General features: G+C 47.4%; 1 protein-coding gene across 1 annotated transcript in view; it reads left to right on the top strand.

Annotated features, from left to right (window-relative positions):
* The first annotated feature begins 3,858 nt into the window (after nucleotides 1-3,858).
* prss12 (serine protease 12) overlaps nucleotides 3,859-17,604 on the top strand; it is a 145,738-nt gene continuing 131,992 nt past the window's right edge. The window contains exon 1 of the mRNA XM_067990925.1: nucleotides 3,859-4,371. Within this exon, the coding sequence (XP_067847026.1) occupies nucleotides 4,029-4,371 (343 nt within the window). The 5' untranslated portion in view covers nucleotides 3,859-4,028. The remainder of the gene's footprint in view (nucleotides 4,372-17,604) is intronic.

The raw sequence follows: 17,604 nt of genomic DNA on the forward strand, positions 1-17,604 counted from the left end.
AATCTGAGCCTGCATATGCACTGCTCTCCAGAGAGTTCCAGGAAGCTCAGCCTCTGCCTGTTGACCCTCTCACATGGGTAGCACCTCCTGTGACATGAGCCCCTACGTTGCTCTCCTCTCTGCTTTTCTCCACTCTGCTCTTCTCTCTGCTGTTCTCTTCTCTGCTCTTCTCTCTGTTGTTCTCCAGATCTGTTTTGTCCGCCTCTCTCTTTTGCATCTCTCTCTCTTGCACCTGCAGATCCCATCACAGCATGAAGTCATTGCTGTGGTAATTGTCTTCTTTGTCCGATGTATTGAATACATCTATGTTGTCCGTTTGAAAGCCTCCAAACTTCTGAAAAAGCTGTATGATCACAAGAACTCTCTGCCAAACGTTTGCCAGAGGGAGCTGAGACACCAGCTCTAATCAATGAACTTTTACCCCAAAAAGCTGTGGAGCCTGAGTCATTGATTACATTCATGGCTGAGTTAGACATATTTTTGATCAGCAAGGGAGTCAAAGGATATGGGGAAAAGGCGGGAAAGTGGAGTTGAGGTAAAAATTACATCTGCCATAATCTCATTAAATGGCGGAGCAGGCTCGAGGGGCCGAATGGCCTACTCCTGCTCCTATCTCTTAAAGTCTTATGGTCTAACTTTTATTCACATTGGGCAATCATAACCATAAAGACCCCCTTGAATAGCGGCTCAATTTCGCCTCCATTACACTGGCGTGTTTCCTGAGCCCCGGGAAACCCGTGCTGGAGGTGTTAAATTCAAGTGCCTGCTGAATTCAATTTAAAATTGCTTCGTTAATCATCCATATGGCTGTGATGATTACCAACCCACCTGTCCTAATGACTGACCCGCCTCCGGCGAGTAGGTTACTCGCACGTAGATAAACGCGCCTTGTGCTAAACCCGGAAGCGTTGGAGGCGGTTTGAGGTCGCGCTTCAAATGTCTGCAATTTTTACTTCCCATCAGACCTCAACCCACCCGTTCTTAGGGGTTAAAATCCCCCCCTCCCCAGTGCCTGAATTGGTCCAGACAAGTAATTCTACTTTACACACTGTGTAATGGAACAACTGCCCGAGCAATTATCGATCGTTAATATTCTTTCAACTGCTGTACCTGACTCTGTATATTAAACATAATCGTTCATAAGATTCTGCTCCTTCAATCATTTTTCATTAGTGATAAGGACAGAAAGGGTATCGAGGGCAGAATATCTGCCTGTGCTGACTCACAGGTCCAATCTTTGCCAAGTGTTTAACTGAGACAGAAAACTCCTCTTCTGTTTACTCATTAATGTTAGAAATACTCTATTGCTACTGAATTGTGTCCAAAACGGTTGAGCCTCAAAGTAGCCTGGAGAACAAGTTTTTTTTTATTCGTTCATGGGATGTGGACGTCGCTGGCGAGGCCAGCATTTATTGCCTATCCCAAATTGCCCTTGAGAAGGTGGTGGTGAGCCGCCTTCTTGAACCGCTGCAGTCCGTGTGGTGAAGGTTCTCCCACAGTGCTGTTAGGAAGGGAGTTCCAGGATTTTGATCCAGCGACGATGAAGGAACAGCGATATATTTCCAAGTCAGGATGGTGTGTGACTTGGAGGGGAATGTGCAGGTGGTGTTGTTCCCATGAGCCTGCTGCCCTTGTCCTTCTAGGTGGTAGAGGTCGTGGGTTTGGGAGATGCTGTCGAAGAAGGCTTGGCGTGTTGCTGCAGTGCATCCTGTAGATGGTACTCACTGTAGCCACAGTGCGCCGGTGGTGAAGGGAGTGAATGTTTAGGGTGGTGGATGGGGTGCCAATCAAGCGGGCTGCTTTGTCCTGGATGGTGTCGAGCTTCTTGAGTGTTGTTGGAGCTGCACTCATCCAGGCAAGTGGAGAGTATTCCATCACACTCCTGACTTGTGCCTTGTAGATGGTGGAAAGGCTTTGGGGAGTCAGGAGGTGAGTCACTTGCCACAGAATACCCAGTCTCTGACCTGCTCTTATAGCCACAGTATTTATATGGCTGGTCCAGTTAAGTTTCTGGTCAATGGTGACCCCCAGGATGCTGATGGTGGGGGATTCGGTGATGGTAATGCCGTTGAATGTCAAGGGGTGGTGATTATACTCTCTCTTGTTGGAGAGGGTCATTGCCTGGCACTTGTCTGGCATGAATGTTACTTGCCACTTATCAGCCCAAGCCTGGATGTTGTCCAGGTCTTGCTGTATGCGGGCACAGACTGCTTCATTATCTGAGGGGTTGCGAATGGAACTGAACACTGTGCAATCATCAGTGAACATCCCCATTTCTGACCTTATGATAGAGGGAAGGTCATTGATGAAGCAGCTGAAGATGGTTGGGCCTAGGACACTGCCCTGAGGAACTCCTGCAGCAATGTCCTGTGGCTGAGATGATTGGCCTCCAACAACCACTACCATCTTCCTTTGTGCTAGGTATGATTCCAGCCACTGGCGAGTTTTCCCCCTGTTTCCCATTGACTTCAATTTTACTAGGGCTCCTTGGTGCCACACTCGGTCAAATGCTGCCTTGATGTCAAGGGCAGTCACTCTCACCTCACCTCAGGAATTCAGCTCTTTTCTCCATGTTTGCACCAAGGCTGTAATGAGGTCTGGAGACGAGTGGTTTTGGCGGAACCCAAACTGAGCATCAGTGAGCAGGTTATTGGTGAGTAAGTGCTGCTTGATAGCACTGTCGACTGACACCTTCCATCACTTTGCTGATGATTGTGAGTAGACTGATGGGGCAGTAATTGGAGAAGGAGAAAAATAATTTCCAATTACTACAAAGAGTGAGGGCGGCAACAGTTGTAATAATAACAAACAACAACAGGAAGACCATAAAAACAAAGTGACTTTATTACTGTATGGTGACTAGAGGAATTTAGTACAATACAGATTTACACTGTTGCCGACTGTTGATCCTCCTATAAACGGTCCGGTCTCAGATTTGTATTTTAATGTTGTGGCAAAGGTGACGTGAGACGACGCTCAGTGTCCAGTCCAGAGGAGGCCTGTCAGCTTTGACTAGTAATGTGTGCAATTGATTCAAAGCGTGTTCTGGCGAAGAGCAGAAGGAGGAAAGGGGCCGCTTTGAACACTGACAACAAAGGAGGTTTGAAAGAAACAGAGAGACCAGGGCTTTTGTCCGTTTGTAAATTACATTGTTTTATGAGACCTGTAAAGTGTTAACAGCTCGAAAAATGGTGCAGTTGGAAGTGAGCCTGGAGTGCGCGTTTCTTCCTGTTAAATTATATAACAGGATTTAACCGTGGGACTTACAGCTTGTTTCTGCATCCGATATTTAAATCAATTCTCTCTCAGCCACAGCACGTTAACCGGGGAGATCACGATACCAATAACATTGTGAACACTACAGCTTATATCAACCATTGCAATCTTTCCCCACTCACACAAATCGAATTCGTTCCGACTTTCTCCTTTTCATCTTTTTATTTTCAATGAGCCTTTTTTTTGGCAGGACGCTCGTGTCTTTTTGTTTTGTTTTGTCAGGAGCGCGGTTAGTTTTGATTGGAACTGAGTGTCTCTTTAAAGTAAACCTCATGCTTTGGCTAAGAGCTGTCTCCAAAACAGAAAACAAGCTCGCCGCCAGTCTGGACACCATTAACTATGATAGTCCTGTTTCCCAACCCACCCCCTCTCCCCACCAAGCACCTCACAACTCAGCTTTCTGTTTGACAGGATTGTGGAAATCTCACAAACTATGCAAAAAAAAAAACCTTCCCTGGTATCTGGCTGATCCTCCCCCACACCCCCTCCCTTCTCCTGTCTTTGCCAGAGCTTGTCGCCTCAGGCTAGAGGACACCACTCATTGACCCAGCGTTAAATGTTGACACGTCTGGTGCTTGGCTGGTTCTCCCTCTCGATTCGACTTATTCCTCCTCACGCCCCCACCGACAGACACACACACACACACACACACATCTATAACGGTGTTTAATCGCCGGTGGATGTAGGATTCATTCCGCCGAGAGCCCGCCTCCCCAATCGACCCCTTTCACTCCGGGGATGGATGCTGGCAGATGGCAATCGCCATGAGGACCACGGCCAGCTTTCTGGCTGTCGTTGCTCTGCTCGTCAGCACTGGAGTGTGGCGCTTTGGCACCGCTCGTTCCCACAGCCACCCGACCGGCTGTCTCCAGAGCTCAGGCACATTGGCTTACTCCAAGCGGTCGGTTGGGCTCACCGAGTCCGGGCACAGGTGCCTGGAGTGGAGCGGGATCCCGAATTTCGTCCAGAGATTCCCGAACAAAGGTCTGGGAGATCACAACTTCTGCCGCAATCCCGACGGGCGGCTGAAACCCTGGTGCTTTATCAGAAACCACCGTGGAAGGATCGACTGGGCTTATTGCGGCTGTAAACAGGGTGCGTACTGACACTGTGTGTGCACTGTGCTATCTCCACATTTATCTCAGATATTTAGACAAGGTACGAAGCATCTTTTAAAATCGCAGTGGAAAGGTCCCTATGTAGAATAAGCCACTGAAATGTATAGTACCAGCACTACGATGCAAAAATCTTCTGAATAAGAATATTCCCAATTGCACGGAGATGTGTACGTTTATACCGTTAATACTTTTTTGAGTAATTTCGGGTACCTCACATACAACACCAATAATCGATGAAGAGGAAACATAACTGGTTCAGATGTCTTATATCGGCTGGAAACTAACAGCTTAGAGCAGTAATTGACATGCCGTAAACAGTAATTAAAGGTAATAGCCCCACCTCTGTCTAGCAGTAATAAAGGGTCTCAGCCGACCAAGAAAAATACTTTAGCATAGATGTGCATATTTTTTTTCAGTTTGATAACTAAGTGTTGGCTCTTAAAAGGATAGCTGCGCGCTGAACTAATAAGAACATGATTTTTAAAATGACTTGTCACATGGAAAGAATTTGGGCACTTGGTCCAAGGTCAGACTGTAGAAGATCTGCAGGTTGCGATTGCAGAGTTAGTTCTCAGAAAAGTGTTCCTAACATGAACGACACCATGGAAACATTTGAGACATTCTAAAAAAAAAATCATTTTTTAATAAATGCTGATTGAGCAAATTCATGTTTATTGTTAGTGGTTATCCCAGAAAATGAAATGATTGCATTTGAAAGCTGCTTCCATCTTGAATGCATTATGGTATATAATATGTAAAACATATATGAAAGAAACCAAGGCTCCCTTTACAGAACCAGATAGTGATGTACTTTTTAAAGCAGCATTAGATTGTCCAAATGGAATGTGTGTTTGGCAGGAATTCATTTGTACCATTTGTAAATGTTATTTGGGCATATATATTACTTCAGACCAGATTTTTGGCTCCATAGCCCCGAGTTAATGATGTGCTCTCTTTTACTCATAGAAATCTAACAGTGTGGATTATTTTGTGTTTCAGATTTTCTTAAATGTTTGAGCATTCAATGTTAGCAGAGACAGAATAAACTTTAAGTAACTTTGTTTTATGTTCTAAAACACTTTACAAAGATTCCCTTCATTTTACCTAGAATGTACAGCACAGAAACAGGCCATTCGGCCCAACAGGTCCATGCTCGTCTTAATGCTGCACACGAGCCTCCTCCCTCCCTACTTCATCTACACCACATCCTTCTATTTCTTTCTCCCTCATGTGTTTATCTAGCTTCCCCTTAAATGCATGTATGCTAGTTGTCTCAACTACTCTTTGTGGTAGCGAGTTTCCTTTACAATGTGGCTGCTCATCATCTGCCCTTGTAATACAATCCACAGGCATATCAAGGACAGTCGCCCACATTGTTCTAAAACAAAATTGCAGCACATTCTCTTATCAGTTGTCCCGTCCCCATAAGCTTTACATAGAATTATATAGAATGTACAGCACAGAAACAGGCCATTCGGCTCAACTGGTCCATGCCGGTTTATGCTCCACACGAGCCTCCTCCCACTCCTCTTCATGTAACCATATCAACATAATCTTCCGTTTCTTTCTCCCTAATGTGTTTATCTAGCTCCCCCTTAAATGCATCTATGCTAGTCGCCTCAACTATTCCTTGTGGTAGCGAGTTCCACATCCTAACCAATCTCTGGGTAAAGAAGTTTCTTCTGAATTCCCTATTGGATTTATTAGTGCCAATCTTATATTTATGGCCCCTAGTTCTGGTCTTCCCACAAGTGGAAACATCTTATCTACATCTACCCTATCAAACCTTTTCATAATCTTAAAGACCTCTATCAGGTCACCCCTCAGCCTTCTTTTTTCTAGCCTGTTCAAGCTTTCCTGATAGGTGTAACCTCTCAGTTCTGGTATCATTCATGTGGATCTTTTTTGCACCTTCTCCAGTGCCTCTATATTTCTTTTATAATATGGAGACTAGAACTGCAATGTTCTCCAAGTGTGGTCTAACCAAGGTTCTATACAAGTTTAACATAACTTCTCTGCTTTTCAATTCTATCCCTATAGAAATGAACCCCAGTGCTTTGTTTGCTTTTTATTTTTGGCCTTATTAACGTGCTTCGCTGCTTTTAGTGATTTGTGTATCTGTAGCCTTAGATCCCTTTCCTCCTCTACTGGGGCATGATTTTAACCCCCAAAGAACTGGTGAGTTGGGGGTGGGGGGCAGTAAAAATTTTAAAATTTGGGAGCGGGAACGAGTCCTGGCTCCAACGCACCAAAAAATGAGTTTCACCCAGACGCATCTGGGTGTGTGCATGCTTTGGAAGCCTGGAAGTCCCGCCAGCAATTAAAACCAGCGGGATGACATTAAAAGGGGGAATTAAGATAGTTGAAGTACTTAAATCAATTAAATTTGTGGGGATTGAGGCAGACAAATGATTTTAACTCTGCCTGAACGTGTCTCCCGTGGCCTCTGAAACACATCATGGAAACGGAGGCGAGCTGCAGCCGGCTCCCATTTGGACATTTAAACCAGTGATTGATGAATGGGGATAAAAGGTGAGTTTTTGCAGCAGGGCAAGCAATTCTCTCAGACAAACCTTTGACTGGGAGATCTTAGTATTTAGACTCAGATTTCTTTGTTCACACTCAGAATTCTTCTGTTCAGACATATTTCCCTGTATTTTGGACCCCCTCAAACTAACACTATCAGGATGGGGGGACGCAATGAATTTATTCAGCACTATAACTGAAGAGGAGGCACATCACCATCCGTGCCAGGCATGGCGTGCAGTTCTGGGATTTGCAGCTCCATATATCAGAGGTGCATCACAGGGACCTGCAGAAGAGCAGAGAGGGGAACAACAGAGGGGCCGACATTGCAAGTGGCACTACCCTCATGAGAGGTTCTGCAGGCAGAGGCTGAGCTTCGTGGACCTCACTGAGGACCAGTGCGTACGAAGGCTAAGTTTGAGTTGCCAAGTGGTCGCAGACGTCTGCAGGCTCCTTCATGCAGAGTTACTCCCGACTGGCCTTGGTGGCCACACATTGCCCGTTGCAGTTAAAGTCACCATAGTCCTCGATTTCTTCACCTCTGGATCCTTCCAGGATGCCACCGGTAACATCACCAGGATCTTTCAGTGATCTGTCCATAAATGTGTATGACAGGTCATAGATGGCTTGTTTGCCAGGGCATCCGACTACATCAACTTCCCCATCGACGACATCAGCCAGACTGAGAGGGCAGTGGGTTTCTACTCTCTGGCTGGCTTCCCTCGGGTACAGGGCACAATTGATTGCACACACGTAGCAATCCGAGCACCTCCACATGAGCCAGAAATGTTCTTCAACAGAAAAGGATATCACTCTATCAATGCACTGCTGATTTGCGACCACTGGAAGAGGTTTCTGCAGATGTGTGCCAAATTCCCTGGCAGCTGCCGTGAATCCTTCATTCTGCGCGAACCCAACATCTCGGTCCTTTTCCATGCACAAAACAGACTTAAGAGCTGGCTCCTTGGAGACAAGGGATACCCCCTGCAGACGTGGCTCATGACACCTGTGAGGAACCCCACCAGTGAGGCACAGAAGCAGTAAAACGACAGTCACAGCATCACCAGGTCTGTCATAGAGCAAGCCATAGGGCTGCTGAAGATGCGCTTCCGGTGCCTGGATCGATGTGGGGGAGCCCTTCAGTACTCACCGGGGAGGGTGTGTAGAATAATAGTTGTGTGCTGCGTCCTGCACAACATCGCTCAACAGAGGGGGTTACTGGTGGATGAAGTCCCATGCGCTCCACAAGCAGCTACACCTACCATCAACATTGAAGAAGAAGACAAGGAGGCTGAGGAGGAGGAAGATGAGGAGGATGACGATGGGCGATCCATCGGTGAAGCAGCGTCTCATCTGGCTGCTCGTTATGCCAGGGTGTCACTCATACTTGATAGATTCTCATAGGGAGATCTGCAAAGTGAACTACAGCAAGTGGCCTACCCTTGCTCCTATTTTCTATGATTCTATGATTCTAAGTACTCAGACCACCTGTAATGACCAGCACAACCGCCCCCCCCCCCCCCCCCCCCGCCGCCACTCCCCCCCCCCCCCCTCCCCCGCTGTCCCCTGCTCCCGGTGGCACAAAACAGTCATACAACGACACATACACCCATTGCAAACGCACCCAATGGGTGGCATCAATTTGCCTTTCATGAGCAATCAGATGTAAGGGCACTTTCACAAAAGGGACTCAAGAATGGGCAAGACGTGGCAGTGGTGGTGAGAATCGTAACATTTCATGTGATGGTAACATAAATCAAATAGAAATGAAAAAACATGACAGTCTGTCAGACACCCTTGTGCAAACCCTTGGTGATTACAAAACCGTTGACTTCCTCATTTCTACAGCTTCTACATGGTGCATCCCCTGTGGCTGCAGCATAGGTAGTGGCAGGTTGCTCAGATTCATGCCCGGGCTGCTTAGATGCTTTCGGCGTATGACCTCTGGGTTTTGGAACCCGTGAGGGCCCCTCCAAAGACTGCTCCACCTGCATCCGTGCAGGGGCAGATTCGGCCATCTGGAGAGGAGGCAGCATTGCGGGTATTGGTTTGGAGAGGGGCAACGGGTGAGACGTGGGAGCGCTTTGAGTGGCGTCCCCACTTCCATGTCCCCTTTTGCCATCATCCCTCTCCTGGGCCAGGGCCACATCACTCCTACCACTCTGCTGGAGGACAGTTTGGAGGACATGTGTGATGCCTTGTAAGGCCAGTGCTAATGTATCTGTCTGCCTGTCTAAGGCACCAGAATGTAGTTTGCCCTGAGTCCACATGGCCATTGCCAGGGCCTGAATGGACTTATTTATGGGCCGTGCTTGAAGCTGAATGCAGGCTGCCATTCTCTCCATTGCAGACATTCCTTCACTTACCTGCACTGCCAATCCACTAGCGATGGAGTGGGACTCCTGCATCCTCTCCGCTATTGTGGAGAGTGTACATGGCATGTTTTCCACTCCCTGTACCTCTATCATTCTCCTTCTCAAGGGCCCCGGGGTTCAGCATCTGTGCCAAGCTGAGCAAAGCTTGGAGAGGGGTGTGCCCACCGACACAGACTTTCCGCCGCTGCCCCTGCCACCAGGTGACAACCCAACTACCTGTCTAATAGGACCCACCAAGGTGCAAGTATCTGCGCTGGTGGATGGCTCGCTAAGATGTGACAGTGTGCCCTCAGGGGTAGGGGGCTCCTCTGAGGCATCACCCTCGACCATGTCTTCGGTTTGTGATACCCCTGGAAGAGAACATACAGAAATATTAATAATCATTGCAGAAGTAATGTTGTGATAAGCATACTGAAGTGTGCAACAGATCAATCATTGATAACATCAATCCATGTTGTGTGTGAGGGATGTTAAAGTTCTGTCACCAGACATTTGTGGGGTGCCAGTCTCGGCATCCCCTACAGCCAGGCACTCCACCATCCAGCTTATATCCAAGGCCTCCTCCGCCTCTGTGAGGACTATGATTTGTGGATGCCTCTCTCCAGTCCTCGCCCTCTCCCCTGCATTTTGCGCTCTCTTCTCCTATAAGGGGAGAAAGTACAGACTTGTGGGTGAGTGAGGGTGACGTGGTCATCCAATGGATGCATTGCTTTGGGTCAGGATGACAATGAAGCAGCTGCATCAGAGATGACTATCAGACAGATTGATCACATTGCATCAGTATGTAACTGATCCTACAAGGGGGCAAGCAACCTTGGACCTGGTCCTGTGTAATGAGCTAGGATTAATTAATAATGTCCTAGTTAAGGATCCCCTTGGAATGAGTGACCATAACATGGTTACATTCCATATCCAATTAGAGGGTGAGAAGGTTGGTTCTCAAACAAGCATACTGAGCTTGAATAAAGGAGACTATGATGGTTTGAGAGCGGAATTGATTAAAGTGGACTGGGAAAATAGATTAAAGGGTAAGACGGTATATGAGCAGTGGTGTTCATTCAAGGAGTTATTTTACAACTTTCAAAAAATATATATTCCACTGAGGAAAAAAGGGTGTAAAAGAAATGACAGCCATCCGTGGCTAAGTAAAGAAATTAAGGATAGTATCCGACTAAAAACAAGGACATATAAGGTAGCCAAACTTAGTGGGAGGATAGAAGATTGGGAAGTCTTCAAAAGACAGCAAAAAGTAACTAAAGGATTGATTAAGAAAGGGAAGATAGATTATGAAAATAAATTAGCAAAAAATATAAAAACAGATAGCAAGAGTTTCTATAGTTATATAAAAAGAAAAAGGGTGGCTAAGGCAAACGTAGATCCCTTAGAGGATGAGACCGGGAAATTAATGGTGGGAAACACGGAGATGGCAAAAATGCTGAACAAATATTTTGTTTCAGTCTTTACGGTAGAGGACACTAAGAATATCCCAACACTGGACAAACAGGGGGCTCTAGGGGGGGAGGAGCTAAATACGATTAAAATCACTAAGGAATTGGTACTCAGTAAATTAATGGGACTCAAGGCGGATAAATCCCCTGGACCTGATGGCTTACATCCGAGGGTCTTGAGGGAAGTGGCAGTCGGGATTGTGGATACTTTGGTAATAATTTTCCAAAATTCTCTGGACTCGGCAAAGGTCCCGGCAGATTGGAAAACTGCTAATGTAACACCCTTATTTAAAAAGGGTAGTAGGCAGAAGGCTGGAAATTATAGACCAGTTAGCCTAACATCTGTGGTGGGTAAAATTTTGGAATCTATTATCAAGGAGACAGTAGCGGAACATTTGGATAAACATAATTTAATAGGACAAAGTCTGCATGGCTTTACGAAGGGGAAGTCATGTCTGACAAGTTTGCTTGAGTTCTTTGAGGACATAACGTGCAGGGTGGATAAAGGGGAACCAGTGGACGTAGTGTATTTAGACTTCCAGAAGGCATTCGACAAGGTGCCACATAAAAGATTATTGCTCAAGATAAAGAATCACTGGATTGGGGGTAATATTCTGGCATGGGTGGAGGATTGGTTATCTAACAGGAAACAGAGAGTTGGGATAAATGGTTCATTCTCGGACTGGCAACCAGTAGCCTGTGGTGTTCCGCAGGGGTCGGTGCTGGGTCCCCAACTCTTTACGATCTATATTAACGATTTGGAGGAGGGGACCAAGTGTAACATATCAAAGTTTGCAGATGATACAAAGATGGGAGGGAAAGTGAAGAGTGAGGAGGACATAAAAAACCTACAGGGGGATATAGACAGGCTGGGTGAGTGGGCGGAGATTTGGCAGATGCAATACAATATTGGAAAATGTGAGGTTATGCACTTTGGCAGGAAAAATCAGAGAGCAAGTTATTATCTTAAAGGCGAGAAACTGGAAAGTATTGCAGTACAAAGGGATCTGGGGTCCTAGTGCAAGAAGATCAAAAAGTTAGTATGCAGGTGCAGCAGTTGATCAAGAAGGCCAACGGAATGTTGGCTTTTATTGCTAGGGGGATAGAATATAAAAACAGGGAGGTATTGCTGCAGTTATATAAGGTATTGGTGAGACTGCACCTGGAATACTGCATACAGTTTTGGTCTCCATACTTAAGAAAAGACATACTTGCTCTCGAGGCAGTACAAAGAAGGTTCACTCGGTTAATCCCGGGGATGAGGGGGCGGACATGTGAGGAGAGGTTGAGTAGATTGGGACTCTACTCATTGGAGTTCAGAAGAATGAGAGGCGATCTTATTGAAACATATAAGATTGTGAAGGGGGCTTGATCGGGTGGATGCGGTAAGGATGTTCCCAAGGATGGGTGAAACTAGAACTAGGGGGCATAATCTTAGAATAAGGGGCTGCTCTTTCAAAACTGAAATGAGGAGAAACTTCTTCACTCAGAGGGTAGTAGGTCTGTGGAATTTGCTGCCCCAGGAAGCTGTGGAAGCTACATCATTAAATAAATTTAAAACGGAAATAGACAGTTTCCTAGAAGTAAAGGGAATTAGGGGTTAAGGGGAGCGGGCAGGAAATTGGACATGAATTTAGATTTGAGGTTAGGATCAGATCAGCCATGATCTTATTGAATGGCGGAGCAGGCTCGAGGGGCCGATTGGCCTACTCCTGCTCCTGTTTCTTATGTTCTTATGTTCTTATGTTTGGGGTGAGTGGGAGAGGTGGGTGCACAAATTGGAGGGTGTGTGAAGAAGTGCACAGAAAGTGAAGGTGAGTCGAGACTGAGCCTTAAGTGAGTGTGATGAGTGATGTAATGGAGTAGGCTTCACAGGGCAGTGTGAGAGGGTGTAATGTTCACCACAGAATGCAGGTCAGTCAGTAACTGTACTCACTTTTCCTGACCTGGTTAGGTCATTAAATCTCTTTCTGCATTGAAGCCACGACTGGGGCACCGTTCTTCTGCTGCTGACCTCGTCCTTTACCTCCAGCTATGTCTTCTTGGTGACACGACCAGGTTTCTTGCTGTGGCCTGTTGGGTACAGCACCTCCCTCCTGCTTCTTACTGTGCCCAGCAATGTCTCCAGGGCAGCGTCAGAGAATCTAGGTGCTGGCTTCGCTCTATGATGTTCCCCATTCATTTTTCCTCCATTCTGCTTCAAAATGCATTGCTGGAGTGGCCCTTTAAATAGTGGGCTTTAAACACGTCATACGGATGTGCAGTTCGCCCACTGCGCAGCTTGAGGACGTGAAACCTGGAAGCTGAGTTGAGAGGCTCCAATTGAGTTGTGATCGCTCGGGAAACAGCATGATTTTTTCTTCTGGGTTTCTCACCCAATTATTGACCCCCCACCCTGCCGAGAACCTGCCTCCTTGTTAAAATCGTGCCCTTATTTTCCAAGGAGTATGTGGCCTCCTTATTTTTCCTACCAAAATGCACCACCTCATACTTAACTGTGTTAAAATTAATTTGCCAATTACACACCCATTCTGTAAGTTTATTAATGTATTCTTGTATTTTGTCGCAGTCTTCCTCAGTATTAACTATACCCCAATTTAGTGTCATCCGCAAATTTTGAAATTGTACTTTAATGCTTTATTGCTGCAATTGTAAACAATTTTACAACACCAAGTTATAGTCCAGCAATTTTATTTTAAATTCACAAGCTTTCGGAGACTTCCTCCTTCCTCAGGTAAATGTTCAAGAGCTCCTTGAAGCCTACGCATTTATACATATAGAACAATACATGGTGTTTACAGACTGCCCCTGCAACTGCCCGTTGCCAAGGCAATCACCGTGTTCAGACAGAGAGGTGTCACCTGCAGAACCCCCGAATACACATTCAACAAAAAAACAAACAGGGAAAAAAAACAGAGAAAAAAAACAGAGAGAGGCAGAAACATCCGGAAGGCAGAGAGAGCCAGCAAATGACCCATTATATTAAAAACAGATAACATTTGTTCGCTGGTGGGCTAACGTGTAGCGTGACATGAACCCAAGATCCCGGTTGAGGCCGTCCTCATGGGTGCGGAACTTGGCTATCAATTTCTGCTCGACGATTTTGCGTTGTCGTGTGTCTCGAAGGCCGCCTTGGAGTACGCTTACCCGAAGGTCGGTGGATGAATGTCCATGACTGCTGAAGTGTTCCCCGACTGGGAGGGAACCCTCCTGTTTGGCGATTGTTGCGCGGTGTCCGTTCATCCGTTGTCGCAGCGTCTGCATGGTCTCGCCAATGTACCATGCTCTGGGGCATCCTTTCCTGCAACGTATGAGGTAGACAACGTTGGCCGAGTCACAGGAGTATGAACCATGCACCTGGTGGGTGGTGTCCTCTCGTGTGATGGTGGTATCTGTGTCGATGATCTGGCATGTCTTGCAGAGGTTACCGTGGCAGGGTTGTGTGGCGTCGTGGACGCTGTTCTCTTGAAAGCTAGGTAATTTGCTACGAACGATGGTCTGTTTGAGGTTGGGTGGCTGTTTAAAGGCGAGTAGTGGAGGTGTGGGGATGGCCATAGCGAGGTGTTCGTCCTCATTGATGACATGTTGAAGGCTGCGGAGAACATGGCGTAGTTTCTCCGCTCCGGGGAAGTACTGGACGACAAAGGGTACTCTGTTGGTTGCGTCCCGTGTTAGTCTCCTGAGGAGGTCTATGCGATTTTTTGCTGTGGCCCGTCGGAACTGTCGATCGATGAGTCGAGCGTCATATCCCGTTCTTACTAGGGCGTCTTTCAGCGTCTGTAGGTGTCCATCGCGTTCCTCCTCGTCTGAGCAGACCCTGTGTATTCGCAGGGCCTGTCCATAGGGGATGGCCTCTTTGACGTGGTTAGGGTGGAAGCTGGAAAAGTGGAGCATCGTGAGGTTGTCCGTGGGCTTGCGGTAGAGTGAGGTGCTGAGGTGCCCGTCTTTGATGGAGATTCGTGTGTCCAAGAAAGAAACTGATTCTGAGGAGTAGTCCATGGTGAGCTTGATGGTGGGATGGAACTTGTTGATGTTATCGTGTAGTCTCTTTAGTGATTCCTTGCCGTGGGTCCATAGAAAGAAAATGTCGTCGATGTATCTGGTGTATAGTGTTGGTTGGAGGTCTTGTGCAGTGAAGAAGTCCTGCTCGAACTTGTGCATGAAAATGTTGGCGTATTGGGGTGCGAATTTGGTCCCCATGGCTGTTCCGTGTGTTTGGGTAAAGAACTGGTTATCGAAGGTGAAGACATTGTGATCCAGGATGAAGCGGATGAGTTGTAGGATGGCTTCCGGAGATTGGCTGTTGTTGGTGTTGAGTATTGATGCTGTCGCAGCGATGCCGTCATCGTGGGGGATACTGGTGTATAGTGCCGAGACGTCCATCGTGGTGAGAAGTGTTCCTGGTTCAACTGGTCCGTGGGTACTGAGTTTTTGTAGGAAGTCTGTAGTGTCGCGACAGAAGCTGGGGGTTCCCTGTACGATGGGTTTCAGGATGCCCTCGATGTATCCAGAGAGGTTCTCACACAGGGTTCCGTTGCCTGATACGATGGGACGTCCGGGTGTGTTGGCTTTGTGTATCTTTGGGAGGCAGTAGAAGTCTCCCACGCGGGGATTACGTGGGATGAGAGTGCGTAGGATGCTTTGAAGGTCTGGATCGAAGGTCTTGATCAGTTTGTTGAGCTGGTGGGTGTGTTCTTTGGTCGGATCTGCGGGTAACCGTCTGTAGTGTTCCTGGTTGTCCAGTTGTCGGTATGCTTCTTTGCAATAGTCTGTTCTGTTCTGTATGACTATGGCTCCTCCTTTGTCCGCTGGTTTGATGACGATGTTGCGGTTGGTCTTGAGAGCGTTGATGGCGTTGCGTTGTGCTCGGGTGACATTCTGGACTGTCTTCTGAGTGCGGCTGATGAATCTGGCATTGACGCATTTCCTGACAGCTTGAGCATACATGTCCAGCTGAGGGCAGCGACCCTCCGGAGGAGTCCAGTTTGACTCTTTCCTCTTCGGTTGCTGTACCGCGGATCCCTCTGTCTGCTGTTCCGGATCGTCGATTGTCTCATTGGGTTCGCTGCTGAAATCTTGGGGTTTGTGGTAGAATTCCCGGAGCCTCATTCTCCTGATGAATTCCTCTGTGTCCGCCGCGAGACTAGTGGGGTCCATTTTGGTAGTGGGGCAGAAATTGAGCCCTCGGCTGAGAACTTCGATTTCGTCTGGTTGAAGGGTGTGGTCGGATAAATTGACAATAGACTTCCCTGTGGTTGCAACCGTGGTACCAGGGGAAGCTTGGTCGTTGCTGGTGGTGATGCCGAGTTTCTCAAGCTTCCTGCTCTTGGTTTTCATGTAGGCAGCGTAGTTCCGTTGCCTCGTCTGTTTGGCGGTATAACGTAGCTGGTCTGCTGTGTCCTGAGTACAGGTTGAGAGTATGGACTCTATCTTGGTTTCGAGGTTGTGGCGTCTGCTGTAGAGTTGGTGTATGAGATGGTTGCGGAGTGTGCGAGAGGTACGGCGGCAGAGTCTCTCAGCGTAATCCGAGTTGTATGTGGACTTGAGTGGGTTCGTGATCTGGAGTCCTTTCGGGATCTTGTCTGCTTTCTTGCAGCTCTGTAAAAACTTGATGTCTGTGTCTAAATGCGCGATCTTCTTGGATATCCTTTCCACTGTGAGCCGGCAGTTTGTGGTGTCGATGGTAGTCATGATGTGGAGATGCCGGTGATGGACTGGGGTTGACAATTGTAAACAATTTTACAACACCAAGTTATAGTCCAGCAATTTTATTTTAAATTCACAAGCTTTCGGAGACTTCCTCCTTCCTCAGGTAAATGTTCAAGAGCTCCTTGAAGCCTACGCATTTATACATATAGAACAATACATGGTGTTTACAGACTGCCCCTGCAACTGCCCGTTGCCAAGGCAATCACCGTGTTCAGACAGAGAGGTGTCACCTGCAGAACCCCCGAATACACATTCAACAAAAAAACAAACAGGGAAAAAAAAGAGAAAAAAAACAGAGAGAGGCAGAAACATCCGGAAGGCAGAGAGAGCCAGTAAATGACCCATTATATTAAAAACAGATAACATTTGTTCGCTGGTGGGGTAACGTGTAGCGTGACATGAACCCAAGATCCCGGTTGAGGCCGCCCTCATGGGTGCGGAACTTGGCTATCAATTTCTGCTCGACGATTTTGCGTTGTCGTGTGTCTCGAAGGCCGCCTTGGAGTACGCTTACCCGAAGGTCGGTGGATGAATGTCCATGACTGCTGAAGTGTTCCCCGACTGGGAGGGAACCCTCCTGTTTGGCGATTGTTGCGCGGTGTCCGTTCATCCGTTGTCGCAGCGTCTGCATGGTCTCGCCAATGTACCTCAGAATCAGTTCCTTTCTTGGACACACGAATCTCCATCAAAGACGGGCACCTCAGCACCTCACTCTACCGCAAGCCCACGGACAACCTCACGATGCTCCACTTTTCCAGCTTCCACCCTAACCACGTCAAAGAGGCCATCCCCTATGGACAGGCCCTGCGAATACACAGGGTCTGCTCAGACGAGGAGGAACGCGATGGACACCTACAGACGCTGAAAGACGCCCTAGTAAGAACGGGATATGACGCTCGACTCATCGATCGACAGTTCCGACGGGCCACAGCAAAAAATCGCATAGACCTCCTCAGGAGACTAACACGGGACGCAACCAACAGAGTACCCTTTGTCGTCCAGTACTTCCCCGGAGCGGAGAAACTACGCCATGTTCTCCGCAGCCTTCAACATGTCATCAATGAGGACGAACACCTCGCTATGGCCATCCCCACACCTCCACTACTCGCCTTTAAACAGCCACCCAACCTCAAACAGACCATCGTTCGTAGC

Source organism: Heptranchias perlo, chromosome 1 (genome assembly GCF_035084215.1).
Source record: "Heptranchias perlo isolate sHepPer1 chromosome 1, sHepPer1.hap1, whole genome shotgun sequence".
Taxonomy (NCBI): Eukaryota; Metazoa; Chordata; class Chondrichthyes; order Hexanchiformes; family Hexanchidae; genus Heptranchias; species Heptranchias perlo.